Raw genomic sequence first — 27,522 nt, 5'->3', positions numbered from 1 at the left:
ATTGATGTTTTTTATTTTGGTTAAATTGTTAAAAAATGAATTTTTTTGGTTATTTCGATTAGAAATTTAGTTAGTTCGGTTCGGGTTTTTGATATAGTTATTTGTAAAGAAAAATATATGAAGTAACCAATTGCCAAACCGAAAACTAATTTTTTAGAAAACCTACCAAATCAAACCAAACTTCTAACCGAAGTAACCAAAATTTCGGTTCAGTTCGCAGGTTTGATTTTGTTCAAAGTTACATGCCTAATAGTAGGGTACACATCAGTGAAACAAGAACTAACCAATGCTGGTGATTTCATCGTCACCTAAGGCTTGTGTATTAGGATGTGTCTGAAGTTCAGAAAATACACATTTTTATGAAAGGATACGAATAAAATGTTGTATGCAAAACAGAAGCAGATAAAGCTTTTACACAGAGAAAGACAAGAACATGGAGAGTAATCAAGCTGACGAATTTTCTCCCCACAATTGGTTAGAGAGTTCATCTCTCAAGACAGACGAAGCCTCATCGACAGTCTTGCAGCTTCGCTGCCTGTAATTCACGTCATGTTGGGGAGACAAGAGACGATCATCCAGAGTCTGATCATCCATATCAATAAGAATGTTGTGCAGCAAGCAACACACAAATATAATCCTCGGTAGCCGGTTTCTATCAGGCATCCACATCACTCCGTTTATGATCCTCCACTTATCTTTAAGCCTGGACAAGGCCATCTGCGCGGGCTTTCTAGTCTCGGAGTGTCTTTTGTTGAACTCCGTTTGAGGAAGCGACATGGGTTTGCCCTGGTATGGAGTGAGAAGCCACGGAAGAAGAGGAAAGCCTGAGTCACCTACTATGTATTCTCTTAGCTCTGTTCTCTCCGAGAGCTGGATCTTCCCCCCGTGCAGTCTCTTCCCTTTCTCAACGAGTTTGAAGAATCCCGAGTTCTTGAGAACGACGTCGTCGCTTAAACTCCCAGGCCAACCAGCGATCACGTCGAGGAACCTCATCTCAGGGTCCACAACAGCCTGCAACACCATGCTGAAGTTCTTCTCCCCGTCCAACCAAACCTTGTTCGACAGTTCCACATTGGGAAGGTTCATCATGACATGCGTGATGTCGATTGCTCCACAGCAGTTTGGAAGGCCTGAGATCTTCTCGAACTTTGATTTTACATCGTCGAGTTTGGAAGGCCATGAGAGGTGGTGGAGAGCTCTCTCTTCCATGGACTCAACGAAGCGCCAAGTGATCTGCGAAACGGTGGACTGGTTCATACCAAAGGACTCTCCAATGACGGAGAGAGACTCGCCAGAGCCGAGCCTCCTAAGCGCCACAGCAACACGGTCGTTGAGAGTTAACGGCTTGCCGTTAGAGTCGCTGAAGTTTGCAGGCTTTGCTGTGAAGTCGTCTTTCACGAGAGAGCAAATGTAGTCAAATGTCTTTCTTGATACTTTGAAGACAGACTCGAATGTCTTTGGATCCGTAGACCCCGAGTATGGACCTAAAAGGTAAGTCAAAAAGTTGCTTGATTTGGAAGAATAAAGTTATAAACTATAAATGGCTACAAGCAGCACTAAATTAAATTAGATCGAAACCGATGAAGAATTTAAAGAAAACGAAAAGATACAATAATCCGGTAAAATCCTGAAACGCGATAACGAATGAGATTCCGGAGATACCAATGCAGAAGAAGGAAACGAGATTTAGAAGAATACCAGAAATACGGCGAGAGAATCCATCCCACCAATCCGACGGCTGAGATGTGTCGTCGTCGTCGTTGTTGTCGTTGGGAAGAGAATCAGTGGCGGCGGAAGCAGCAGCGAGCAAGACGTTGGGATCAGCCTTCTTCTCGGCTGATCTCTTCCTCTTCTTTAACGCTTTGATAGGTCCCATTTAGATCTCTCCGATACTCTTTCACTAGTAGATGGGGAAGTCGTGGGAAGAGTCAAATTAAAATAAAAAAGTTCAGTAAAGAAGATTTGTGTGTTGTGCGTTGAGTTTCGTGTTTAAAACATGCAACAGAGATAGAGAGAGAAAGAAAGAGAGATTCAAGGTACAAAGATGAGATATTATATTTTTTTATATATTAAGTGGGCGTGACCATTTGGTTTGATTTTTTATTTTATTTTTTGGTAAAATGAGTAGTAGATACCAAAGTTCAAAATTATATAAATATATTAAATCCAAATAACTATTTTTTTTAATTATAAATCTTGGTGGGCTAGATTTTTTTTTTTTCTTAGCAATAGTCAAAATATGGAAAATCTATGGATATTGATAGAAGGGGAATTGCACTGTATGACGTCCAATAATCGCATAATTCACTCGATGGCTACTTTCCCTAACTCACCGATATATGACTCACCTTTTATAAAATATTGCCATTTTGCCCTCCTTATTTACCGGGAGTAACGGGCAAAAAAATAAAGATTAAGTAAAAATTTAAACTGTTCACTCAACTGTCGTGGCGAATCACTAACCATTTATTTTCTTTTTTACTTTACCATTCCTCTCTCTGTAAACTAAGCACTATTCTTCTCTTTCATCACCACCAGAAATTGACATCGTCTTTTCCCTGACTTTAAACTGCTCGTCGCCGCGATACTACTTCACGGACCGACGAATCGGAACAGGGAAAGCATTCTTCAGTTCTTATTCCGGCAAGGGAGACTCCGGTACTCTTGTAAGTTCGAAATTACTTTTCTATTTTCTTGAAATTTTCAGTTACTCCGACCGGATTTGAGTCTTGTTGTCCGTTTCTTTGTTCTTTTCAACTTCAAGAGAGATTTAATTGTTCATTTCTTTTCTGTACTGTATCGATTTACTGGTCTCTCCACGTGGTAGTTCATTCGAAGAAAGAAACAAAAATCGAGTCTGTGCCTTCGTTTGGAATGTTGTAACGGTGATTTCTGCGTCGTCGCTTTCGGTTATCTTGTTATTTCGTTTTCAACCGGCATTATCTGAACACGAAAACTAGATTTTGAATATTAAAGTGGTTTCATTGTCAATTCGGGATTTAGGCTATTTCGTAAATATAATCGTACTAGACCATTTCTGTTTTGTAGTTACAATATAGTCGGTGAATAACATAGTGATTCCGTGTGCTATTCCATTTAGTGGAAATTTCGATTTTTTGTTAAGATTGTAGACTATTCTACTTCATATTTGTGCAGTTGATAGACCATCTCCGTCACCGGAATTGCATTCAATATGTATATGGAATAGTCTTGCAAGTACGTACTCTATTTCCAGTGTCTGTCAATCTAACTGGTTGCATTGTTTTCATGGTTGGCAGTGCCAAAATGGACGAATTAGGGCTTCCTCTGAGAATGTTTGAGGCGGGTTCGGAACCATCAGGGCGGAAACGGGTTAATAACTACTTCAACCTACGGTGGATTGACCTCATAAAGAATGCACTAGAGGAAGACGACTTGGAAATGTTGAATCAGTCGCAGTTCCGGAGAGTTTTGCAGATGGGGTCGCATACTTTCTCAGTAATGTTCATCCATTACTGCCTCTCACGCCAGTTGGTCACTGCAAAAGAGTTTGAACTTTGGTGGATCTTCGTTGGTAAGCCGATACGCTATGCCATACAAGACTTTGCTATGGTCACCGGACTGAACTGTGGCGACGGGGTTGGACTAGCTGGAGAACCCCCCGAGAAAGGTATCCGGCGAGGAAAGGCGTCCGGTAAAGGGAAATCATCTATGTCAATATGGGATGATTTATTTCGTGGGGAGGAGAAGCCTACACCTGGATGGATCATGGAGCGGCTTGTGAGGGGTAAAAAATACAAGGATCGGTTAACGCGTTTGCGGCTTTCGTTGTTGGTTTTGGTAGAAGGAATTCTGTGTCCAACATGTGGGACAACAAATATCAGACCCGAAATAGTGAGCATGCTTGGTGATCTTGACGCTTTCCTGAAGTATCCATGGGGCAGGGAGTCATTTTTACTGACGGTTACAAGTACAAAAGCAAGATCTGCAGTAAATTATGTGAAGGATACAATGGCCCTTCAAGGATTTACTCATGCGATGGTATTGGTTACTGTCACTGCATGCCCTTCTATCATTATTAAGACTGGTGGTGCGGATCCTCTAGCAGATTCCAACTTGTCCAGCGAAGAGATTATCAGGAGAGTTGTTGAAAGAAAGGTGGTAGTCAACATTGTCTCGGCCAAGTCGGTTGATCAACTGGGACAGGTTATTCAGCGTATTTGTCTATTTTATATATATGCCTTTCCATATATCAATTTATACCATACTATTTCGATTACAAAGACATACACCTGTTTTTATTTGACCAGACTACTTACTTAATATTTCATGCCTTTCACTGTCCTGTATTTGTGTTGCAGGCATATGTACGGTCTTTGATTAGCACAGATGAAGTGGGTGAGGATCTTTATCGTGGGTTGGGAGATAAGGAAGATACGAGTGTTGATACCATGGTTGCTTTGATTGAGGATGATTATCCATTTGAGCATAACACTTGGTCAGGTGGTGTGAAAGCGGATGATGTTAAACTGAAGAAGGGTCATGCACAAACGTCGGAGTCAAGTGATGAAAATGTTCCTGACCCGGTTGAAAAGGATAATGCTCATCGTGGTGGCGTAGAGAGTGGTGGTTACCCTGGAGATCCGAGAGGGCAATCATCAGCTAACCCCTCGGGTGCCCCGCATGGTGGTGAGAGTTTCCATGTTGATGTCGAAACACTACTTAGGCGTGCAGCTGAGGTTTACGAGGATAAGGTAATTGCAATGTTTGAGGGCTATATTCTGAGTTTGAAGGGACATTTTAATTCTGAAGTGGGAGGCCTTCGAACGGACTTACAAGCAGCTACCACCGCGATTGCCCATTTGGAAACTACAGTCACAGGGGAGTTTGATAAGATCAATCAGTTACTTAAGTCTGGGCCTAAAGGTGCGGATATGGGAGCAACGTATGGGTTTAGTCCTGCGAGACATTCGTCACCATTCCGAGGTCTGAATGATGATTTCAACTATACAGAGGTTAATCCCGATCGACACACTACACCTAGCGGTGTTCCACAGGTAAATCTCAGTACAATGAAATTATTATTCTATAGTATGTCATTCCATTATCTTGCCTGACTATTCCATATCATTTTAATTGTTTGAATTTTTCTCTAGTCAACACCGCGAGATGGAGAGGATGTTGCGGCAACAGAGACCGCCTCGGGTGGTTTGGGACAGAATCTGGATGAAGGGGAAATGGGTGAAGGACTATCTCCGGGTAAACAGACCGAGTCAACTCATGGAGCCGAATTAAGAGCTCAGACAGGGGTCCATCATGGGGGAGATGCTGACATTGGAAACGTGGAGGTGGGCGTGCAGGGGGGAGATGCTGACATTGGACATGACCCCATAAACGTGGAGGTTTGTCCTTTAAATTCTGTTGTGTTTTATACCATTCTATGCAGTCGATGTCAGTAGACCCTTTCCATACTATTTTAATTTAACACTGACATTACCATACTATTTTACTTTAGAATCCCTCGCCTTCAGTAAACGTCGCAGCGCCTGACAGTTCTGATGCCGCCAATCCTCCTTCTCGAGTTGATGTGGTAAGAATGAGTAGAAACCTTATAAGCACTCAAACTGTCGGCTTTGTCTTAATAATATAATAATGTATATTGGCTCAGTTAATTGAAAAATGTGGTTAATCTATATAGGACGAAGTGAATGTATCATCGGAACGCCGCGTTGATGACCCAGTGTCTGGCGTCGTTAATAAAATTATATCAGAAGCGGGCATTGATAAAGTAAGTTCTCTAGTCTATATTTCCATATATAAATCTATATAACTACTCCATTTGTTAATGGATTCTATTCTATGTGCTTTACATTGGCAGAACCCGGTCCGACCCTCCGCTGGTTCTGGAACTGATGTACCTCAGACATCATCAGATGTCAATCCGGAGAAAGTGGGTCTTGATGGTGTGCATGACGATCGTGGTGACGCTACTGTTGCGAATAAGGGTGAGGATGCGGATGAAGATGATGTTACAATTACTAAAGTTCAGGTATAATGCTTTACCTTCTTCCCAGCTCAAATGTAAAGTGTGTTTGCAGAGGTGATAAGTTTATGTTTATAGGCTGGAGATAAGAACACTGATGCAGCGGGTGGTCAAGCTGATGGTGGCAGACTTTTTAGTAGACGTACGCATATAAGTACGAAACGCTACACTCCTCCTGCACCCCCGTCCGTAAGAAAGATGGAAACAAGAAAGTGGCGCGTCAAACTGATGATAATCCTGCACCTCCTAAACGGGGTAAAAAGGTGGTGGCTGAGCCAAGTAACCCAAAGCCTCTTCGTCAAGAAATACACACCTTCATAGGTGGCTTCTCCCCATTTACTCCGCCAACTCCAGCTGCAAGAGAGGCCTTCATGAAGACAATGGCGGAGGCAAAGTAAGTTGACAGAATACTCTGGTTACTATTCCATTTAAAAACTATATACTCCATATGATATAATATGGTATAGTCAGGAAATAATGAACTAACGGTATTACCACTTTCCTTCAGATCAAATGCGCCATCCCTCGGGTCAATCAGTTCCATTGCTTCTTTGGATGATCTGTTCAATTGCACCGGTGTTTGTTCGTATGAGGTAAGTTATAAACCTCACTCCTTTGCATAAATTATGTTTCTTTGTTTTCCTTCTTATTTATGTCTATTTTGTAGGCTGTGGATCGTGTTGTAGGTTGGATAAGAAAGAGGCGTGACAGCAATCCATCTTCAAAATTTGACTTCATCCCTCCTACTTTCTTTATCGATCTGATCCGAAGTTATCCTGCTTTCGAAGCCATGCAAGATAAGTCCGCCTTCACTTTCCCGGTGTCTCTGCGCAGTCAGTTCATGCACCGGCCACAGTGGTTTACGCAAGTAGACTTTCTCTACAGTATGATTCTGGTTAAAGACAGACACTGGATTGGTATGATCGTAGATTTGCCTATGTGGGCCATCTATGTGGTGGACGCGAACCAGACATGTCCTCCTATTTCAGTGTTGAAAGATGTCGTCAACCCGATATCGATTATGATGCCGCACATGGTATCGAGGTTCTGTCTAACTTCTCGAGCTCGTGAGTTGAATTACCTTCCGTTCCCCATATCTCGCTTAGACATACCAGTTCTACTTGAACATCCAGGTACTAATCGCCTCTCATTTAATTTTTTTGTTTAACGGAAGTCACTATTCCATACTCATATCGTACTATACTATATGAGGCAAGTAGTATATCATTACACGCAGTATTTATAATAATCCTTTTCCTGTTGTTAGGGTACGCCGCGGTTGTGGCACTGATCATGTTAGAAATTGCTGCCGTGGGGAAGCCTTTGCTTGATCTGGCTCTCACTGATGAGGAGGTCCGTGTTGCAGCGGAGAACTATGCGATCTCTACCCTGTGTATGTTTAAGGTGGTCCCCCCTAATCCTGCAGTTTAGTCGTTTTCAGAACTATACTACTTTATGTTCATTCCTGTTTGATGTAATCCACATTCTGTTGCTGAATTCCCTTTCTGCTACCTCTTTCTGTTTTACTCTGTAATGCTTTGTTTCTTCAGACTAACAAACGATGATTTCTTATGTTTAATTTATGATGTACTCAGTCCCAGGTTTCTTTATTCCATCCAATTAAAATAGTATATTTTCGGGAGTTAGTGTTTACCGTTTAGAGTACTGATAGTACAACATGTGGAAGGAAGGATATGCTCAGTCAGTCTCTCTTAAGTCATACCCAAGTTTATGTTCATCTACAAAATCCTATGTGAACTAAACACATTCCTTTTGTCATGGTTATTCGTTTGTCTGCTTATTTCAACTTCACCATATTAACTTTAATGTAGTATAGTCTTATACGAAATGGTATAGTACGTTATTTCTAAGATTTTTACGTAAGCGTGTGGATGTTATGTTTACTATTTCGATTGGTAAGGACATATAGGACTAATTAAAGTATGGTACTGGTAGTAACTGGTATAGTATGGTACATAAGACACACTAAATGCTTCTAAGATATGTGGACATACTACATAACTGCATTATTAATATAACACGAAAGAAAAGGTCTACCGGTGTTCCGTACAACAACAACAACATGTCTAACCGGGGTCATTGTATTGGGTTTAGGGTTTATGGGGGTGGGGTGGCGGTTTGGGTTTAGTTTTCCCTATGGGTTGGTTTGTTGTGCTGAGGTGGAAATGTTAACGTGTCGAAAGGTATTGGGTTTAGTGTTGATGAAGGGTTGTTTGGGGTGTTGGGGTTGGATGTTGGATTTATGGGTCTATTTCATGTATGACGATTTATAATATCACGTTATATTGGGTAATCGTAATGTGTATAGGGTTACGGGTGTGAGGGGGGGGGGGGGGGGGGGGGTTGGGTTTAGTTTTCAATAAGGGTGGGGGTGTTGATGAGGTTTTGTATTATTAAAAGGTGGTATTGTAATGGATTTAGAATTTAGTATGAGTGGGGATGTTGTGTTTAGGATTTCTATTGTTAACGGTTCGAATGTATTAGTAATAGTATAGTACTAAAGGCAAATAGTATAGAAAAAACAACCTAAAGGCTTAAGGCATATAAGGTGTGAACAAATAGCGGAGAACGGCATTATTAATATTAGACAAAAGAGAAGGTCTGGGGTGTTCCGTACAACAACCACAAGAGTTGTGATTTAAAAGGGGTCTGCATAACATAATATGTACATACCAAATAGATAGATATATAACCGTGAAGCATATACCATTCTATTTGGTTAAAACACTGTTTTGCCCCGTTTCCACTTCCTGTACATGCCCGGTCTGTAGACGACACTGGCTACTGCATAATCACCCAGTTCTCAAAATATTTCATCGAACTGCCTTCTGCTGCCTTCTCCTTAGTTATAGCTTATCATATTGGGTTGCGGCAGGATGCCCTGTTGTGTCCCGAACGGCCACAACGTTTGCATTTCCTGTTTGACGAGCTTCCTCCTTTCTACATACCAAAGTTAAACATATATCATTCTTGCGTAAATGTAGAATATATAACGTTCCATATTAATAGGTATTACGACAATATTTACATGTTGTACTTTATATTTGGTCCATTTGAACAATTTCCTATTCCTGATGACTATTCCATAAGTTTAGCTAACTATTCTGTTCTATGATTACAAATTTCATCAATGGTAGAGTAGATTACCTTGTACTCCCCACGTGATAGGATGCGGACTTTCCAAGGACGGCCAGGTGGGCGGCGTACTGCTGGTGGAAGTAATGGAGCTCTAGTTCCAGATCCGAGTTCTAATCCACCAACAGATGGGACCGGATAGATTCTTCCGATGAAGCCTTCGCGCCATGTTGGTACACGGTAAGCCGGTGCCACCAGCGCATCTGATGGAAATCCAACCCTGGTGGAACAAGCTAGCGCATGCATACAGGGTATCCCTATTAGTTGATACTCACCACATGTGCAAGTACCGGGACCCAATAAAACTGTGAAGCACTCCCCGGCGGGGTCCTGCACTTGGTATTCAAGATCGGCTATATCACGTACAGCCATAGCGGTGGAGAGATCAAAGTTTTCCTCCACGAGTTTCCTGACATTTGGGGTGATAGTTCCTTGCTCCCGGGTTGATTTCGCTCGCCGCAATGCGAACCAAGACATAACTGTTGTACGTATGTACTCAAACATCGTAATGAGGGGATATTCACGTGCTTCCTTAAGCACCCCATTCCAGGATTCAGCTATGTTTGAATCCATGATGTTGAACCTATTCCCCCTGAAATGAACCCTAGTCCACTTGTCGAACCCTGTTAAAAACAATAATAAGTAGTGGCCAGTTTAATATTTAGTACGTTATTGCATTGAATAGAATGGAAATAAAGCAATATAGTATAGTATCTTACGATACTATATAGTATCAGATTTAATCGTCACCTATATCAACCAAGTAAGCCGCGCAATTTGGGCTGATTTTCTGAATTTCAATAAACTTCTTATTAAATTCAGTCACGGTGAAAGCTCTTGCAGCAGCGGACATAAGGTTGGCTAGTCTGCTACTCTTGTATTTTGCCATCACATTTCTCCACAGATGGACAACACATATGACATGCTGAGCATGGTTGTATACCTGTACAAGTACAAATATATTATATAGTCAGTTAATGTTACATATAGTATAGTTGCAAAATGGAATGTGCTAACTTTAAAGTTCACTGAAGATTGTACGGATATTTACCTTCCTCAGTCCAGTGGCTATACTTGGATGGCGATCAGAGATGAAAACCAAGCCCGGGGTATCGACAACAAAAGTTTGTAGCCTCTGGAAAAACCATTCCCAAGCATCGTCGTTTTCGCTATTAACAACAGCAAACGCAAGGGGAAATATTTGGAAATTCCCATCTTGTGCTGAGGCTGAAAGAAGACACCCACCATACTTCCCTTTAAGCGATGTTCCATCAACAACAATAACTTTCCGCATACACGAATACCCTGCCACCGATGCTCCATAAGCAACAAAACAGTATTGAAACCGTGTTCCACCTTCTTCTTCATCCGTACTTTCCACGTAGCATACGGTTCCTACATTAGAAGACTGAAGGAGTGCCAAATATGGAGGTATCAGTGCATAACTCCCAACCATGGTCCCCATTGCATGCTCCATCGCCATCTCTCTAGCTCTCCAAGCTTTCCAGTATGAAACGTTGACATGAAATTCATCTAGCAATATTTTCCTTATTGCTGCGGCAGTGGGACCCTTCTTAATACCAACAAAACGAGATTGCAATATCTGGCCAATCACGATAGTCGTTGCAAGTTTGTGGTAGTTTCTACGGTCGTCAACGGTGCAAGAGTGAACTAGGTTAGCTTGTCTGACTTGGAAGTTCCCACTGGCATCTAACAACACCGCATACACGCGCCACGGGCATGCATCACCAATGCATTGTGCAAGTAGTATGGAAGGGCTAGAACGAGTTGTCTTGAAATGGAACTTCCGGTTTATAGCATGTATTGCAAGTTTGATTTTGCAGTCGGCTTTGGACTTGAAAACACGACCCACATAAAAGTCATCTCCCTCGTATTGGATGTCGGCCAGAGCCGTGTCAACCCCTACAAAGTCAATGAAACATTCAGCTGCATGTCAATTGTTTGTATAGTATGGAATTAGATACTACATTGCAAATATAGTATAGAAAGCGGGCATTACAAATCCATTCTATCTAATTGCATTCCTTATGATGTAGCTCTACATTTGTATTAACTTAGAAGTTATTTTTTACCTGTTCCCTCCCGATTGTTGAATACAGGTGGAGCATCCCTTCCAAAAAAAGCTGGCGTATTCGGGTTGTTTAGCATCTCGTGGAGTGCTTCATCGAATTTACCCCAGTGTAGACCATCGTCTACTGGTAATTCTTCAGAATGATCTGAACCAGAGTTTGAATCTCCAACTCCACCGTCAGTGTCTGGAATGCCAGCATTTCCAAATAATAGACGTCTCCGGACCGGCCTCGACCCTTCTCCGGTTTCACCAACAACCGGGGGAACAACAGGAACGACCATGTCATCATCTGACTCAGACTCTGATTCTGTATCCTCTTCGACAGGACGTTTGTTTTTTTCCCTATCACTCGGGCCTGTCTGACGCCTGGTAGCGCGGGTAGGATCACCTCTTTCTGTGATTACTATTCCACCTGGAGAATGTGGAATAGTAGGGATTCGTTCTTTAGATCGAGCTGCCTTTGTGACAGAATAGTCTGGAACTTCATGTGGAATCGCCTTTGTTTGCGGTTGAGTGAGTGGCATGGTCAGTGGGGTTTCGGATAGTGCAAAGGTATGCCAGTCTTCTTCATCGATTCCATCTACACCATCCTCGGCCATAGGCACCCTCTGTTCTGTCTCGCGCTCCTTAGTAAGTAGCTTCCCTCCATGTGATTGGCGGTAGATAGAGACATATAGAGGAACTTCTTCAATAGATCTCCTCATGTTTAGAAACACACCTACTTCTGTGTCCTCGGTTATGTACTGAGGCATTTCGAGCTCCGCATCTCCAAAGCTCACCCATTCCGGATATTGATATGAAAGCTTGAGCGTAGCATCGGTCGATGATAGTTGATAGCGTTCTCTCACCGAAGTCAATAACTCTGTCATCGTCATCCCGGAGAAAATCCGAATGAAATGTTCTACTTTGGCCGTTATGTCAGGTTCAAATATCCACCGTTGATCGCTATCACGGACCCACGTCCCATGGACAAGTAAGACTTTATCCTGCCCTGTCATCTGTATGTTGGACGTAAAAAAGTACTATCTCAGATCTACCTCAAATGGTCCATTCCATATTGAGACAATAATACATATTAAAGAACATACTGATCAACAACTCCAAATACAGATAAATACAAGGATTAGTTGGTTGTTACTGATGATTACCTGCGCGAATCTGCTGAGCATTAACTCGTTCTCTGCTTTCACCTTCGTCACTGTCTTTTTCTTACTTAACAAGAGATGGACAGACTGTCAAATTATATGGAATGCTAGATATTTTCTGAGGGTGGTCTATTCTCATCCACATATTTACTGAACTCAGTAAATAGCATGCGGTTTTTTTCATGAGGACGTGGCTTCAACTCTCTCCTTATGATATGCACAGTGCATGGTGAATATCATCCATTCCTCCTTCCCGCAACGTCATCTCTTTCTCTATCACATCGTCATCTATTTAATTAATTTCCTAAAGGTCAGTTATCTCTCTCTCACCGAAGACTTGTAAGCGTGGAGGGTAGAACCGGATGAGGTGAGAGACAATTGTTACCCATTTAATTATGTCAAAATCATGTTCATATACTTAATTTCTCTTCCAGACTTAGCTATTTCGCCAATTAGCCCTTGATAGAATGTCGAAAGTCTCTCTAGGTACAGGAAATAAAATCATAAGATATATACGAAGGCGTTATTTGACTACACAGAGAAGTTAACACTTACCATTATCTTTGATTGGTTTTTTTTTTTTTTTTTTGGCTCAACTTCAATTTTCATTAACCAATTCGTGGTAATGAAATTACAACCTTACAAGATTTTCACCCCACATACAATATCGAGATCTAGTACCACCTAAGAACACTTAGAAGGATCCTACGCTACCCGAATCAATCCGATATTGCATTTTTCACCACTACGAGAACAAGAACATCCCACTACTCGGAATGAACCGTCTCTTAAACCCTAAATTAGACCACACGATGCAAAAACAGTGTCAAACAAACTGACTTATAATACAGAGAACATGCAATTGATCTTCCAATAAACCGAGTTCAGTTCGATATCAATCGCCTCAACACCTAAAAGGTGCATTTCAGTCTCAGTTCATACCCGTTCTCTTCCACTGCCTCGATCCTTAGCCAAAAAACCGGACAGTTACATCCGGACTGAAAGACGGACCTTGACGTGCGGTTAGCATGACCGATGCCTCGTGTCACAGCTTCAGAAGGTGCAAAACTCATACCACCGGGATGACCTTAGACCAAACTCCGGTGCAGGGAAGTAGAGCTTCGCCACGCTTCCCGACCAAAACCAGACCTCTGGTTGACTACTCCATTAGCTTGTATCTTGGAGCGTGATGTCCCCGAGGACCAGGGTACAATCCTTCATCCACCGCACTGTAAAAATCTTCTCCGTCTGTCTCACCTCCACGCTAGAAGGTAGATCCGAGCTAGAGAAGTTGTGAGACCGATACACGCGCCGACGTCATCTTCTAATTTTTCCTATTTTGTAGTAACTTCTTGTTTTGCAGAATATACTTTGATGATAAACACATATCATAAAACGGATCTCATAAATTTGTGAAAAAGTAAAATTTCATAATAAAACAATACACAATAAACTTTTTTTTCTCTGCCGACAAAAAAAAAATCTTATAAGAGATTCTAAAAGAGAACCAACAAAACTCCTCTCCTACCAAGTGGCCTGAGTTATTCCTTTCAAATGTCAAATTAAAAAAAACAAGAACATTTCGTTACAATGTTTAAGTAGGGCTTTTGGGTTCATCACCCTCTATTTTTGCTGCTTCTTAGGACATGCAGAAGAAAGATGACCCTTTAATCCACACTCGTGACATATTCTCCTTTTCATCTTACCAGCGCTAACCTTAGACGCTGAGCCTCCTTCATTAGTTCCATTTGTGGCAGCAACGGATATCGGATCAGCAGCATGTGTCACGTCCATGTAAGAACCGCCTTTGTTGTCAGTATCTCCTGATTCCTTTTGACTATTATAGCTTGTTACCTGAACCGGTCTTGCCTCAACAGTCTGGTGATCAGCCTTTGAGTTTGAGTGACCACTGTTTTGAAGCTTACTGGGACAAGCTGTAGAAAGATGACCCTTCTCTCCACACTCGTAACAGCTCCTCCTTTTGATCTTACCGACGCTAACCTCAGATGGTAAGCTTCCACTAGGCGCTTCATTTGCAGCAGCGTATGTCTCATTCATGTAAGAACCACCACCACCACCATTGTTCTTTTCATGATAATCATAGCTAAACATAGCCGGTCTTGCGTTAACAGTTTCTTTATGAGCATCTTGAAGCTTCTTGGGACATGCTGTAGAAAGATGACCCTTTTCTCCACACTCATAACAAGTCCTCCTTTTGACCTTACCAGTGCTAACCTCAGATGCTAAGCCTTCACTATAAGCTTCGTTTGTAGCAGTGTATGTCTCATCCATGTAAGAACCACCATAGCTCCTTTGAAGATCATAGCTTGGCATAGCCTGTGGTCTTGCGTTAACAGTCTCTTGAAGCTTCTTGGGACAGGCGGTAGAAAGATGACCCTTCTCTCCACACTCATAACAGCTCCTCCTTTTGATCTTACCGCTGCTCATCGTGTTTTCAAAGTAGTTCACCTCATCAGCAGCTGCATCAGTCTCTTCCATGTTTGTTTCACCAGGTGTAGGATTAGTACTATGATCCTCCACTGGTCTCTCTTTAAGAGCACAGCAGATCTTGACAGGTCTTCCACACATAACCTGCTGATCCAGCTTAAGCGCCATGGCCACAGAGACACTATCCTTGAAATCCACATGCGCGTAACCTTTGAAATCTCCTGTTTCTTTGTTTTTGCCCAACCGCACCGTGTTTATCACGCAGTCGGAGAAGAGCTTGCGTATTTCACGCTCTGTTGTGTCCCAGGCTAAGTTCCCAATGTACACCCTGTGATAACCCTCAACCATCTCTGGAACGAAGCCAGAAGATGTTCTTGTTCTTGGAACGGAAGGTGTGGTTTTCACGTATTGCTGGATTGTTAAATATCGATCACCCCTAGTAACAAAGTTAAAAACGATTACTCAACACAATACATCAACTATGAACAAGAAAGTCCTAAGCATTTTATAGATTACTTACATTGCAGCTCTATCAAAAGCCAAAGCACGATTAGCACCATCTTCAGTCTGTTAAAAGAGAAACATATCAATACAGCTATAGCCTCACTTAAACCAATGTCATGATGATTTCTTAAACCCTAAACAAAGAGAACTATGTGGTCTTAAATACAAACACTTCAGCATATCAATGTCCTAAGAGAAACAGCAAAAAAAACTTACTTCGAAGGTGATGAAGGCAATGCCAGTGAAGGCACCATCTTCAGGACGCATCTTGCAGTCAACCTTAGTGATGACACCACAGCTTCTGAAGTAGCTACGAATCTCATCCTCTGTGCTTTGGTAAGGAATACCACCAACGTATATCTTCTTAGGAACAATCCCATCTTCTTCTTCTTTACTGTAAATGAAGAAAACACAATCAATTTAACAGAACTGAAACATAAACACACAACAGCTTTAAACAAACTCACCTCTCTGTCTCAACTTGAATCTCTTCTGTCTTAACCTTCTCCTCTACTTTGTCTTCATCAGCCTTCTTTGGAGTTTTGTTAGTCTTTCGTTTCTTCTTCTTCTGCTTCTTCTTCTTCTTAGTCTTCTTCTTCTGTGACTCCTCCCCTTCCTTAACACCTTCTTCTTCACCTTTAGCTAACTCGACCTTCACAGTATCCTCTCTCTTCCTCTTCTTCGTATTCTTTTCATCAGTTTTCTCAGCATCACCTTCCACTTCATTGGGTTCGTCTCCTCTTGTGGAAGTAACGAGCTTTCTTCGTATCTCTCTCTTTGTCAATCTCGGTTTGTGGCTGGCTGAATCAAGGAGACTTTTCAGAGATTGAGATTGCAAGCTCGAGGCTGATTCTGGGTTGGTTTCTGCTACGGAGACCGATAGAGATTTAACCAAATCTTGGCGAAGCTTCTGCTTGAGCTTCTTGTTCGAGAGCACCATCTTCAACAAGCTGAAAACGAAACCTTTCCAGAGAAGAGAGAGACCCAGCCATAAACCCTAATTCATGGTTTTGATACGACCAAGATATGGGCTTCATTGGACTTTAGATTTATAGTGGGCTTTAAGGAACACTGGCCCAAACTATCTATGGGGTGTATACTTTTCAAACACTTGATTGTTTTATAGTTTTGTCTTTTATTAATGTGTTTCTGTAAGAACATTTTTAAAAGGTCAATGAAGAAGTTTCAAAGTGGATAGAACAGAGGAAGAACCGAATCTGTAAGAGAGAATATATCTCTCTATCTGTCGTCTCTAATCACATATACAAGAGGAAATAACACACAAGAGTATCAAAGCTCCATTTTTTTTCTCCGCACATCACCACTAATTCGCCAATGGCTTCTCTGAATCTTTCACCAGTTGTTTCTGTATCTAATTAGGGTATGTGATTGCAGAGCAGTTTCCATCCCTAGAGGTATTTGTTGGTGTTCCTTACTGTAGCGGAGGAGTTTCATTTCGTGTTCGGTCTGAACAATCTCTGTCGTCCTCATCCGATCTTCAGGGTCTGTGTTTTCTTTGCATTTGAATGTAATTGAAGAAAAAGAAAAACCATTTACATAGTTTTGTTTTTTTGTATTTTGGTTCAAGATAAATGTGAGAGGAGGCGTGTGGTGATAACATTAGTTCTTGTTGCTCCTTGGATCTCATTGCTTCATGTAAGTTACTGTCTTGTCATCTAATCCTATCTTAGTTTCCTCCTCTTAGCTAAAATTAGATTCTAAGAGGAATTGATGATAAAATGGATCAGTTGGTGCAGAAAGCAAGAAAGGATTTCATGACCGTCTCTGACAATAAGGATGCTTATTCCTTCCTCTACCCCTTTGGCTGGCAGGTTTTTATCCTCTCTTCTCTTCCATTTCAAACACAATGACATTGCAAAGAGTAACCAACAATGTCTGTATCTCCCTTGTTGTGTTTGGCTCAGGAAGCTATGATTGAAGGTCAAGACAAGGTCTACAAAGACGTCATTGAGCCTTTTTAAAAATGTAATTCACTTATAATTGCACACAACACACAAAGCTTTTTAACTTGTCAAAGAGAAGAAAAAATGGGCAAACCAGACAAAGTAGAACCAGCGTCAACAATGTAAACATTCCCAGAGACATACCTGGAAGAGTCATGAATCAGATACCTAACCAGCGAGGTAAGCCCCGGGTCCACACTCTGCTGCACCTTCAACGGTACAATCCTCTCCCTCACATTCTTCATCCACTCTTTCCTCATCAGACCTTCCGTGATCTCCGACTTAAACAGCCCCGGCGCTATCGAGTTCACTCTTATACCATACTCACCCATCTCCACCGCCATCATCTTCGTCATAATATCCAGCCCTCCTTTCGAACACGCGTACGCCAACGCGCCCGGTAGCTTCCCGCGCTGAAGCCCCGCGATGGAGGAAACGTTTATCACCGAACCTCCTCCGCGTTTGGCGTCGCGCATTAGAACGCAGACGTGTTTTGATACTAGCCAAGGTCCGGTTAGGTTTGTTCTGAAGACTCTTTCCCATTCTTCTTCGGATAGGTCAAGACTCGACTTGACGTTTCCTCTGATGCCTGCGTTGTTGATCAAGACGTCGATGTGTCCGAAGATGTCCCAAGCTTGTTTGACGGCGTTTCGGATGGTGGATGTGTCTGAGGAGACGTCTAGCTCGAGAGGTGCGGCGAGTTTGGTTTTTGTTGAGAAGGCGTTGATCTCGGAGCAGAGGGATTGGAGACGGTCGAGACGACGAGCGGCTGCGATGATCTTGCAGCCGGATTTGGCTAGATCGAGGCAGATCTCTCTTCCGATGCCGGATGAAGCTCCTGTTAGGAGAACCACTTTGTCTTTGAGCTCGCACCATGGCTCTAGTTGCTTCATCACCTGCTTTTTGGATCAATAAAAGATAGAAACATTTGAATGGTAATGGTGTTACAAAGATAAGAGATCTCATCAACGTTGTATCTTACAGTCTGATGATTGCTGCTCATAGTGTTTCTCACTGTGAAGCTGTCTCTTTCTCCGAAGTCTCCAGCTGCTTCGTCTAAGCACTAAAATAATTTAGGTTTTCTGAAGTTTAATATTATTAGTGTAAGAGATAGGACTCCCATAATATGTGGTAAGGTAGTTTACAGATAGGAATCCTAAACGTGACATAACCAAAAAAATATTGATTAGTTGATTAAATTATTAAGAGTATGGGCTCTACTGTGAATTATTCACCGGATGCGGGCTCCACTGAGAGACCGTTTTCTCAACTGCATAATTAAAGTTGGTAACTATTAAACCGGGATTAGACAGCTGCAATAGAAATTGAAACAAAGATAGATAATTCAGCGATCTTTTCAAAGCTATCCAACATTAAGATTTAGTGTATTACCATTATACATGAAAGTCTAATTAGATTTAGAGTTAGCTAAACTGCCGGTACGAGTTAACCCGATTAAACAGGTATCAGAGAGGAGAACATGATAATAAGAAAATTATAACGCACCAGTAAGTACCAACACTTTTGAGTCCAACGATTAAAGCACAAAGAGATGTATTATCCTTCATTTTTCTAACAAAACTGAAACTACAGAAGAGAAAAACATGAAGTCTGTTTTGAACAAAAGGAAAATGGATTGATGGATTAGATGATTCCGATTTTGTTAGCCACATCCAAAGCATCGTAATCAGGAGTCAATCTCACGTACGCCTTCTTCGTTCCATCAGGCCTGCGAACAAACCATTCATTCATTATCAACCCATATCAAAGTGAAAGATTTGATTTCAAGAGTGTGTGTACCTAATGAGTGTGTTGACTTTCTTCGTCTGAATGTCATACATCTTCTTGACAGCATCCTTGATCTTCTTCTTGTCTGCACGGATGTCAACAATGAAGACCAAGGTGTTGTTGTCTTCAATCTTCTTCATTGCGGACTCGGTGGTGAGTGGGTACTTGAGGATTCCGTAGTGGTCCAACTTGTTCCTTGGAGTTGCACTGATGCGTGGGTACTTTGGGTCTCTAGCCTTCGTCAGTGTCTTTGGCCTGTGGAACGTCACCTTTGTCCTGATCTTCTTCGCCTTCTTCTTGATGATTTGGCCTGACTTCACCGCTTTCGCAGCTTTCAAGGCCTTGGCCTTTGGGTCAGGCTTCTTAGTAACATCAACTGCAAAAAAATGGAGAAATAGAGAGTTGAAACAATTTAGAAATATTCAAAGGCAGAATCTTTACATGTGCAAGTTACAATTCACAAAGACTCCTACTAGTTAAAAGGACATATTCAAGATTATCACTAAACAGTAAACGCTCAATTTCGAGTTCAGCTGACATAAGAGAGCTTTGTCCCACGGTAAATCAATGTACAACACCACTAACTATAAGATCAAAAGGTCGAGTACATAGAAAATAGCCACACTAAGCACAAGGGAAACATGAAACTAATAGAGTACCACACACACTTTAGCTCATGAATGTAATGTTTTTGATGAGCTATTAATACCAAGTAAAATCTGAACAAAGTAATTGCAGGGAAGAGAGGAGATTGATAGACTAATTATAAGAAGATGCTGATGATCCCTATGGAATAACTATATTTCAACAGCAGAGTATGTATTCATGGAAAGGCCGTACCTTTAGCTGGAGCCATTGCTTAAAGTGAGATCCTTTCCACAAAATCTGTAAAACCCAGAATTAGTTAAACCTGAAAACGAAGATAGCCGATTCAAGTTGAGAACAAAAGTAAGATCGAGTGCAGGAGGACGAACCTGAGCGGCGAAACGAAAACCCTAGTATCAGTTTTGAGGTTTTTATTTATTATTTATCTTTAGGGGAGTGCAAATGAAAAGACTAGAAGCTCTATAATCGTTTCCTTATGGGCCTTGGTTAAATTACTGGGCTTTATTTCTATTAAATGATTCCGAATTCAAACAAACAGTTCAAAAGTTGAAGAATGAAAATATAGAGATAGAAATAGGAAGGAGAAGGTCACCAATAAAGGTAAGCAATCAAATGAAAAGAGATTAGTTATAGATGTTCTTGCCTTATGTGTATGGCTCTCACATTTGTTTGATATTAATTATAGATGCCTACTGGTATCTTTTTATTTGAGTTTTTATTGCTGGCCGGTTTGGCTCAGGTTATAAGAATACTTTGATTACAAGTGTTAAAAAAGCAATCAAATGAAAAGAAACATTCCACTGTGTGTTCAGTACAGACTATAGAGTATGATCAAGATGGAGAAACAAATCAATACTTAACACATCTCCAATCCTCTAAGAGTACCATAACAGTATTAGCCTGAAAATCCACAAGAGAATGATGTTATAAAGAAGAGAATAAAAAAAGTTGCATATGTGAATGCAAAGTGAAACTCAAACCTCAATCGTGGCAAAGAGGAAGTGATGATAATGATGGATAAAGAGAGGAATGTCAAAAGGGCGACCAAGAAGAAGAAGATTCAGTGCCGTTTCTGGAAAGAGTGTTTGTCAATGTCAACGACTCACGGATGAACAAGGGTTCGTTTTTATTACAAGAAACTTTAAGTCATCATTATGTTTCCGTTAGTTCGGTGGAAAAATGTTCTTAACTATAAAGGTTCCTTTCTTCTCTCTACAACATCATTTCAACAAAACTACTACTACACACACACACAGACGTCTCCTCCTAGATATAGGTGTCAACTGGGCGGGCTGACCATGGGCTAGCCCAGTCCAATTCATTTTGGGTGGGCTATGGACGTGCCCAATTAATAAATGGTCCAACTGAACAAAAGACCAATTGATATATGGTCCAATTGGACGAAGACCAAATGGACAATGGGTGTCCATGGGCTTCATAAAACATAATTTCATGAGTTTAATAAAAGAAAACATAACTTTACAATTTAACCCAAAAAAAAACAGTTTTATCGTTAAAATAAAAAATTAACGATTTTGACGGAAAACGTAATTTTACAATTTTGACGGAAAAATGAATTTCATAAAACAGCGGGAAAATTTAATTTTTCAGTTTTGGCGGAAAAACACAATTTCTCGGTTTTGGCGGGAAAACGCAATTTCTCAGATTTTGGCGGGAAAACATAATTTCTCGGTTTTAGCGGAAAAATTCAATTTTTCGGTTTTAGCGGGAAAACATAATTTCTCGGTTTTGGCGGGAAAACACAATTTCTCAGATTTTGACGGGAAAATACAATTTCTCGGTTTTGGCGGGAAAACACAATTTCTCGGTTTTGGCGGGAAAACGCAATTTCTCGGTTTTGGCGGGAAAACGCAATTTCTCGGTTTTGGCGGGAAAACCCAATTTCTCGGTTTTGACGGAAAACATAATTTCTCGGTTTTGGCGGAAAATATAATTTCTCGGTTTTGGCGGAAAAACGTAATTTCTCGATTTTGGCGGGAAAACGCAATTTCTCGGTTTTGGCGGGAAAACCCAATTTCTCGGTTTTGACGGAAAACATAATTTCTCGGTTTTTGCGAGAAAACGTAATTTCTCGGTTTTGGCGAAAAATAAAAAAATTCGGTTTTGGCGGAAAAACGAGATTTCTCGGTTTTTGCGAAAAAATGAATTTTTTTCGATTTTGAGAGGAAAACATAGTTTTACAGTTTCGACAAAAAAAAATTACTTTTATAATATTAGAAAGTAAACATAATTTCAAAATTTTAGAAATAAAATTTAAACTAATAATTAAAAAAATAATTATAAATATTATTGGGTGTCCATGGGCATGCCCATTTGGACATGGTCTCTATTGGTCTTGGACATTTGTTGGACCATTGTCCAATATGGACCACCCATTACTGTCCAAAACTGAAATGGTCCAAATGGTCATGCCCAATTGGGCCATGGACGGACCATTTGACAGCTCTACTCCTAGAGACTATGAACTGCTTAGTTTTTGAATAAAGTAACAAACACATGGGACATACTTAAAGGTGAACACATGTTTGGCCATTGTTAAGATTGTATGTTTTGTTGTTGAAGGAACTCAAGATCTTTCATCTGCATTTGAATAGCTTCTTTAGGCAGCCGTTTCGGCTCAGTCATGAGATTCTCTTCTTCTCCTCCTTCAGCCACTCTAATCGCCTTCTCTTTGATGATCCTCTCTATCTCAGACTTGTCAACCGATGGGAAAACAGCAGTTAGCATCACTAGAAGAAGCTGCTCATCTTCCTCTTCAATAACTCCCCTCCTGAAGCAACAAGCATATATACCTTCAAGAGCCTTTTCGACTCTTAGTTCCATAGGGATCGTTGGCGCCGCAACGTTCAACTTTGCCCTTCTCTGCATTACCAATAAATATATCAACTTTCTGAAGCAAAGTCACATAATACTCCTAAGAGACCAAACCGAACCTGTCTAGCTTCAGTCATCAAAGCAATAAAGTTCTGTTCTTCAAACTCGAGATCATTTGAAATGCTAACCCTGGTAACACCTTCAAGAATCTCTTCAGATTTGAGAAGCCCTGCACCTACTGCAGCAACCCAACAGCAAAGAAGCACATATAAAGGTTCTCCTGCCTATCAAACAAATCAACAAGCCACTTAGAAACTGATCAAACACATTAACATCCAACAAAAATAAAATCAACATAAATGCCCAAAAACATTTGCTTTATTGGTGTAAAATCACAGGGAAGACAACATTCCGACATATTAAACAAATCAAAGCTGATCACACACACACATTAGCACCCAACAAAAAAGGTAATAACTTTATGTAACACAATAATTCAACCATACATCATCTGGAAAAAAAAAATCAACAAAAAATGCTAAAAACATTTGCTTGAATGGTGTAAAATCACAGGGAATACAAAACTCCGGTATAACCACATATAATAACTGTAAGTCTGTAACCAATGTTTTTTTTTTGGACAACTACTGTAACCAATGTTTAAAGAATCTTTAAACGGTAGTTAAGCTTTAGAACACTGACGGTAAGTGTTACACGAACTATACGATCAAACTCTAGTTTTTGTTTTTAATAGCTTGATCAAACACTAGTTACCTTGCCCCTTCGCTGTTGGAACTCGTAGAAAGCTCTAGAATCACTAGGTGCGCATTTATTCCCAACTCGTTTCCTAAACTCGGCGAAGTCGACGAGATCTCTTCCGACGCCGCCTTCATCGCTGAGTATCCTGGCGAGGAGTCCGATGACGGGTAGAGAACCGATGACTGTGTTGGCGAAGCTGGAGATGGAGTTTGGTTTCTCTATGTAAGCTCGTATCGACAAGGCGATTCCTCCTCCTCCTCCGTCTCCGTGCTTGATGAGGCGAGAGGAAGCAGGGGACGTGGCGGGAATACGGAGACGGAGATGGAGGAAGGAAGGGGAGATTTGGTGGGAAGATGTGGAGATGGGGGTGACAATCACCATGGCTGTAATGATGATGATGGATAATATTAACCTCATCATTATATACGTGTTATCTTCTTAAAACTTCTCTTCGAAAATAAATGTTTTGGGCTGGGCTTTCTTTTAAGGATATGACCATTATGTAAAGCCCAAATTTGATAGCTTAATTACTTTCCTTGCTATCAATTTTAGAATTGCGATAACATCTTTAAGCAAATCAGCTAGACTCTACAGACTATTATTGTGTCTTTAGGTTTTTTAGATCGTCATGGCCGTAAATATTAACTAATGTTTATCCAAAAAATTAATAGTAAACGTGAAACCCCAACTAGCGTGGAATTTGTGTTCATATTGGTTGCAACATGTCCTTCATGTAACAAGACTTAAGAACCTTGATTTTTGTATATATATATTCTACAAATCTGAAACAAAATTAGATTAAAAGAACAACTTCAAAAGCAAGTTGGATATAGATGTTTTTGATTTCATCATAAAATTTATAAAGTGTTTTTCAAAAAAAAATTCTTAATATAAATTTAGGGGAAAAGTTAATTATTTTTACCTTAAAGCCCATCAAAATGTTGAGCTGCCCATGGGATTTAGTAATCTTCCTTTAAAGGTGTTGGAAATGGACAAGCGCTTACATCAATACTATTAAACATAAACTTGACCCGCGCTTAGAAAGCGCGGGTTTGTTTTCGAAATTAAATATAAAATTTTGATGAATTTCTATATAAGAGTATAAGTTTAAGTACATTTATTCGAAATCTCAAATTGAATTGTATCAAACTAAAAAAAAGAACCGAGCAGATCATATATTTTTAGAATCCAAAATTAAAATCAAACCAAAAACTGAATGGGTACCGGAATATTTAAAGTACAAATTATATATTCACAAATATTAATGATGATGACTAATAGTGCATCAATACCATTTAAATGGTGAGAAGAAATTTCTTTTTTAAAATTATTGAACTATTTTTAGTGGAGTACATATGTGATTTATAAACGAATTAAGATATAAGAAATATTTTTATATCCGATCCAGATCTGTGATCGAACTGGTAAATATAGTGGTCGTATATAATCCTAGTTTTATGTTTTTCATGTAACATTCTGTCAGATTTTTTACAAACTCATATGTTTCCACAAAATTTGTATTCAATGAAAATTTATTAATTAAAATCCAATAAAACCAAAAAAAATTGTCATTAATCCGTGGACCGACACCGTTTAACCCGATAAAACCGTAATTTTAATACCTTTTAAACATTTCATATACTTTACAATACTACAAAAAACTGAATAAACTATTTTATTTGTCATATAAATAAATTTATTGTATTTATGTTATGCATTTTAATTTATAATTTTTGTATTGATCAATACTATTACAATTTAAATTTATATTGTTTATTTATTTTGTTTAGAAGCCTACAATGGGTTTACACCTATTAATAAAATTAAAATTAAGATTGATACAATAAGAAATTTTTAATAGATCACGAATGCAAAGAATTAAATTAATTAATGGGTATGTATAGTCTTTATCCCAAAACCCAAAATACCAAATTTTCATCAATGAGAATTATTTTTTTTTTGTAATTTTAAGAACATTTTTTAAAATAGTCCTTTTCATTAAAAGAAGAAAAATAATATTATAGGTATTATTTGTTAGTGTTTCAAAAGGTATTATTTGTTAACTTATATTTTTGTAGTTGTTAGTATATTTAAGAGTCATTAGATTTGGTAATCATAGTTGGATTAAATATGATTGATCTTGTTTAATATATTATTCTCGTATAGTTTAAGAAGTCGCTACATATTCTTTTGATTTCTTCATCACAATAATTGTGATCCCACTATATTTAGGGTTTTAATTTTTTTATGGTAACAGAAAAAAATAAATATAGATAGTTAGTTATTAATCGCATATGGTTAAAATAATTAATTGTATAACAAAAAATATAGTAACTTGTTATAGATAGGTCCAACAACCTTATATATAGGGGAAGACCAAAATAATAATCAAATGAAAATGTCCAAACAACTTTCATAGGTAGATTTTTCAAGACTGTTTCCCTTATAATAGAATAGATTAAGTTTGATCTAGTTACAAATAGTCTTACATCAATACTATTAAACATAAATCAAGTTTTATCTAGTTACAAATAGTCTAGGTTGAACCATTTCATTTATTTAGTTTTTATTATTTCGTATACAACAAACTTAGTTATTATTAAATATACACACAATCTTAATATATAATTTAAATATTTTCAAAATAAGAAATTAAAAGATATTATTCAGTAAATTTTCTAATATTTCATTTAACAATATTTTTAATATCTCGTTTAAAAAAATATAGATATTTGATTCTTTTAATCTTTATTTTAAATAATGAAAATTCGTAATTATTTTAAAGTTTTATTACAAATGAGATTAATTCATTTCTGTTTACAGAAAAAGAAATAACATTTCTATAATATTTATATATATATAATTCATATTTATAATTAAACTATTACAGTAAATCACACACACACACACACATTTATATATATATATATATATATATATATATATATATATATATATATATATAATAACTTAATCTATTTACTAACTTTTTTACAAATTATAAATTAAAAGAATTACATGTACATAATAACATAGAGGGATTCATACAGTCGACAATATACTTCAATTTATTAATGCAAAATATTCAAATAAGATATTAAAAGTAATAAATAATTTTATATTTTAATATAATATCTAAATTATAATATTAAAATATAATTTAAAATATTTAAATTTGATAAAATACAATACTAAATTTAGTTGACTTTAATATTATTTGATTATATGGTATATTGAATTATATATTATGATTTACAATTACTGTTTCTTGCCGCTTATTTCATAGAAATGTAAACATTTATCAAGTATGAGATGGGTTGAACGTCATCTAATTAATTGATATTATAATAAATATTTAATTTATATTATAACAAATAAAATTTGACAAATAGAACAAATAAAAAATAAATTTATATTATAGTATGTATCATGTTAGGATATAACACATCGATTTGGTTTTAATTTGTATCATATCCTAAACCCCATAAAGTAACCATATATCTTCAGTTTGGATATATCCGAAGTTAATTTCAAACTTTAAAAACAAAATATAAGAAGTAAATATTTATTTATATAGAATTGGATATTTAAGATATTTAGTTAAGACTTAAATACTTATTTTTCGATACCATTTCAAAATAAATATAGAATTGAATATTTGAACTACATATTTATGTTTCAAAGATTTATACTTGTTATTAATTTGGACATTCGGATCGGTTTTTGGATGTTTCTAGGTTTTTTTTTTTTTTTGGGTTACCCATTTGGGTTCGGATAATAACACTTCGGGATTTGATATGTTTTGTACCACCTTACAAAACTATTATGGTATTTTTTTTTATATTTCAGACTGAGTACGGAGTTTTTTAGTTTGGGTTCAATTTAGACTTTAATTGGATTACGGATTTTATGCCAAAACCTACTTTAAATAAAGACAAAATACAATTATATAAAATTTTCATCGAAACATTATGTAGCGCTTTAAAAGCGGGGGTCAAAATCTTGTATCACTTAAATGAGCTGATCACCGAGGAATGATTTCGATTAATACTCTTGGTTGTGACGACTCTGGATTATGGTGTCATGGTTGATTGATGAACATTCATGATCCACCATGTATCTGAATACCATTTCATTTTGATGCTGAAATTGTTACTACGTTGTCAGCTAAGCAATGCTCAAGAAGAGTTGTTGTTGCACAAT

General features: G+C 38.7%; 5 protein-coding genes and 1 long non-coding RNA gene across 8 annotated transcripts; 2 read left to right on the top strand and 4 right to left on the bottom strand.

The window, feature by feature from the left end:
* Positions 1-268: 268 nt before the first annotated feature.
* Positions 269-2,051, bottom strand: LOC106416061 (protein ALP1-like). The gene is made up of 2 exons (XM_013856897.3): positions 1,699-2,051; positions 269-1,484 (listed from the first exon to the last, which is right to left on the bottom strand). The coding sequence occupies exons 1-2, from the start codon at positions 1,874-1,876 to the stop codon at positions 445-447; spliced, it is 1,218 nt and encodes a 405-aa protein (XP_013712351.2). The 5' UTR covers positions 1,877-2,051; the 3' UTR covers positions 269-444.
* Positions 2,052-3,285: 1,234 nt separating this feature from the next.
* Positions 3,286-7,453, top strand: LOC125578190. The gene is made up of 11 exons (XM_048740533.1): positions 3,286-4,185; positions 4,341-5,036; positions 5,136-5,381; positions 5,495-5,569; positions 5,678-5,767; positions 5,858-6,028; positions 6,101-6,211; positions 6,286-6,416; positions 6,531-6,615; positions 6,690-7,155; positions 7,290-7,453. Exons 1-11 carry the CDS (start codon positions 3,286-3,288, stop codon positions 7,451-7,453), a joined length of 3,135 nt encoding a protein of 1,044 aa, XP_048596490.1.
* Positions 7,454-13,801: 6,348 nt separating this feature from the next.
* LOC106415579 (phragmoplastin interacting protein 1) lies at positions 13,802-16,385 on the bottom strand. The gene is made up of 4 exons (XM_013856330.3): positions 15,835-16,385; positions 15,584-15,761; positions 15,384-15,430; positions 13,802-15,299 (listed from the first exon to the last, which is right to left on the bottom strand). The coding sequence occupies exons 1-4, from the start codon at positions 16,305-16,307 to the stop codon at positions 14,039-14,041; spliced, it is 1,959 nt and encodes a 652-aa protein (XP_013711784.2). The 5' UTR covers positions 16,308-16,385; the 3' UTR covers positions 13,802-14,038.
* Positions 16,386-16,520: 135 nt separating this feature from the next.
* LOC111200327 lies at positions 16,521-18,373 on the top strand. 2 transcript variants are annotated; one of them, XR_002653965.2, is made up of 4 exons: positions 16,558-16,870; positions 16,956-17,023; positions 17,116-17,199; positions 17,293-18,373. It is a non-coding gene; the product is annotated as an uncharacterized LOC111200327 (long non-coding RNA). The 2 variants fall into 2 exon arrangements; XR_002653964.2 differs by having other exon boundaries at positions 16,521-17,023.
* A 439-nt stretch (positions 18,374-18,812) lies between these two features.
* Positions 18,813-20,210, bottom strand: LOC106411675 (60S ribosomal protein L23a-2). 2 transcript variants are annotated; one of them, XM_013852484.3, is made up of 4 exons: positions 20,094-20,210; positions 19,960-20,004; positions 19,132-19,495; positions 18,813-19,060 (listed from the first exon to the last, which is right to left on the bottom strand). In XM_013852484.3, exons 2-4 carry the CDS (start codon positions 19,973-19,975, stop codon positions 18,976-18,978), a joined length of 465 nt encoding a protein of 154 aa, XP_013707938.1. In that variant the 5' UTR covers positions 19,976-20,004; positions 20,094-20,210; the 3' UTR covers positions 18,813-18,975. The 2 variants fall into 2 exon arrangements, with proteins under 2 accessions (XP_013707938.1, XP_048597117.1); XM_048741160.1 differs by having other exon boundaries at positions 19,960-20,029; positions 20,094-20,149.
* A 1,774-nt stretch (positions 20,211-21,984) lies between these two features.
* On the bottom strand, positions 21,985-23,729 carry BNAA09G34890D (photosystem I assembly factor PSA3, chloroplastic). Its single transcript, XM_013856968.3, has 3 exons — positions 23,335-23,729; positions 22,680-22,844; positions 21,985-22,608 (listed from the first exon to the last, which is right to left on the bottom strand). Exons 1-3 carry the CDS (start codon positions 23,698-23,700, stop codon positions 22,282-22,284), a joined length of 858 nt encoding a protein of 285 aa, XP_013712422.1. The 5' UTR covers positions 23,701-23,729; the 3' UTR covers positions 21,985-22,281.
* Between the last annotated feature and the right edge of the window lie 3,793 nt (positions 23,730-27,522).

The sequence above is a fragment of the Brassica napus genome, chromosome A9 (genome assembly GCF_020379485.1).
Source record: "Brassica napus cultivar Da-Ae chromosome A9, Da-Ae, whole genome shotgun sequence".
In the NCBI taxonomy this organism is placed as follows: Eukaryota; Viridiplantae; Streptophyta; class Magnoliopsida; order Brassicales; family Brassicaceae; genus Brassica; species Brassica napus.
The sequence above is the reverse complement of the archived record's forward strand: the minus strand, read 5'-3'. Positions and strand labels throughout refer to the sequence as shown.

What these genes read in the sequence shown, in the direction of transcription:
- LOC106416061 (XM_013856897.3), bottom strand. Translation starts at nt 1,876, where the DNA reads ATGGGACCTATCAAAGCGTTAAAGAAGAGGAAGAGATCAGCCGAGAAG. An exon ending in ATTCTCTCGCCGTATTTCTG is followed by an intron (nt 1,485 to 1,698) that starts GTATTCTTCTAA and finishes CTTACCTTTTAG; the next exon opens with GTCCATACTCGGGGTCTACG.
- LOC125578190 (XM_048740533.1), top strand. Translation starts at nt 3,286, where the DNA reads ATGGACGAATTAGGGCTTCCTCTGAGAATGTTTGAGGCGGGTTCGGAA. An exon ending in CACCTAGCGGTGTTCCACAG is followed by an intron (nt 5,037 to 5,135) that starts GTAAATCTCAGT and finishes ATTTTTCTCTAG; the next exon opens with TCAACACCGCGAGATGGAGA. An exon ending in CCGGTGTTTGTTCGTATGAG is followed by an intron (nt 6,616 to 6,689) that starts GTAAGTTATAAA and finishes TCTATTTTGTAG; the next exon opens with GCTGTGGATCGTGTTGTAGG.
- LOC106415579 (XM_013856330.3), bottom strand. Translation starts at nt 16,307, where the DNA reads ATGGTGCTCTCGAACAAGAAGCTCAAGCAGAAGCTTCGCCAAGATTTG. An exon ending in ATTCAAGTTGAGACAGAGAG is followed by an intron (nt 15,762 to 15,834) that starts GTGAGTTTGTTT and finishes CTTCATTTACAG; the next exon opens with TAAAGAAGAAGAAGATGGGA. An exon ending in TTGCCTTCATCACCTTCGAA is followed by an intron (nt 15,431 to 15,583) that starts GTAAGTTTTTTT and finishes CTCTTTTAACAG; the next exon opens with ACTGAAGATGGTGCTAATCG.
- LOC106411675 (XM_013852484.3), bottom strand. An exon ending in AAAGTCAACACACTCATTAG is followed by an intron (nt 19,061 to 19,131) that starts GTACACACACTC and finishes GTTTGTTCGCAG; the next exon opens with GCCTGATGGAACGAAGAAGG.
- BNAA09G34890D (XM_013856968.3), bottom strand. Translation starts at nt 23,700, where the DNA reads ATGGTGATTGTCACCCCCATCTCCACATCTTCCCACCAAATCTCCCCT. An exon ending in TCCAACAGCGAAGGGGCAAG is followed by an intron (nt 22,845 to 23,334) that starts GTAACTAGTGTT and finishes TTTGTTTGATAG; the next exon opens with GCAGGAGAACCTTTATATGT. An exon ending in TGATGACTGAAGCTAGACAG is followed by an intron (nt 22,609 to 22,679) that starts GTTCGGTTTGGT and finishes TTGGTAATGCAG; the next exon opens with AGAAGGGCAAAGTTGAACGT.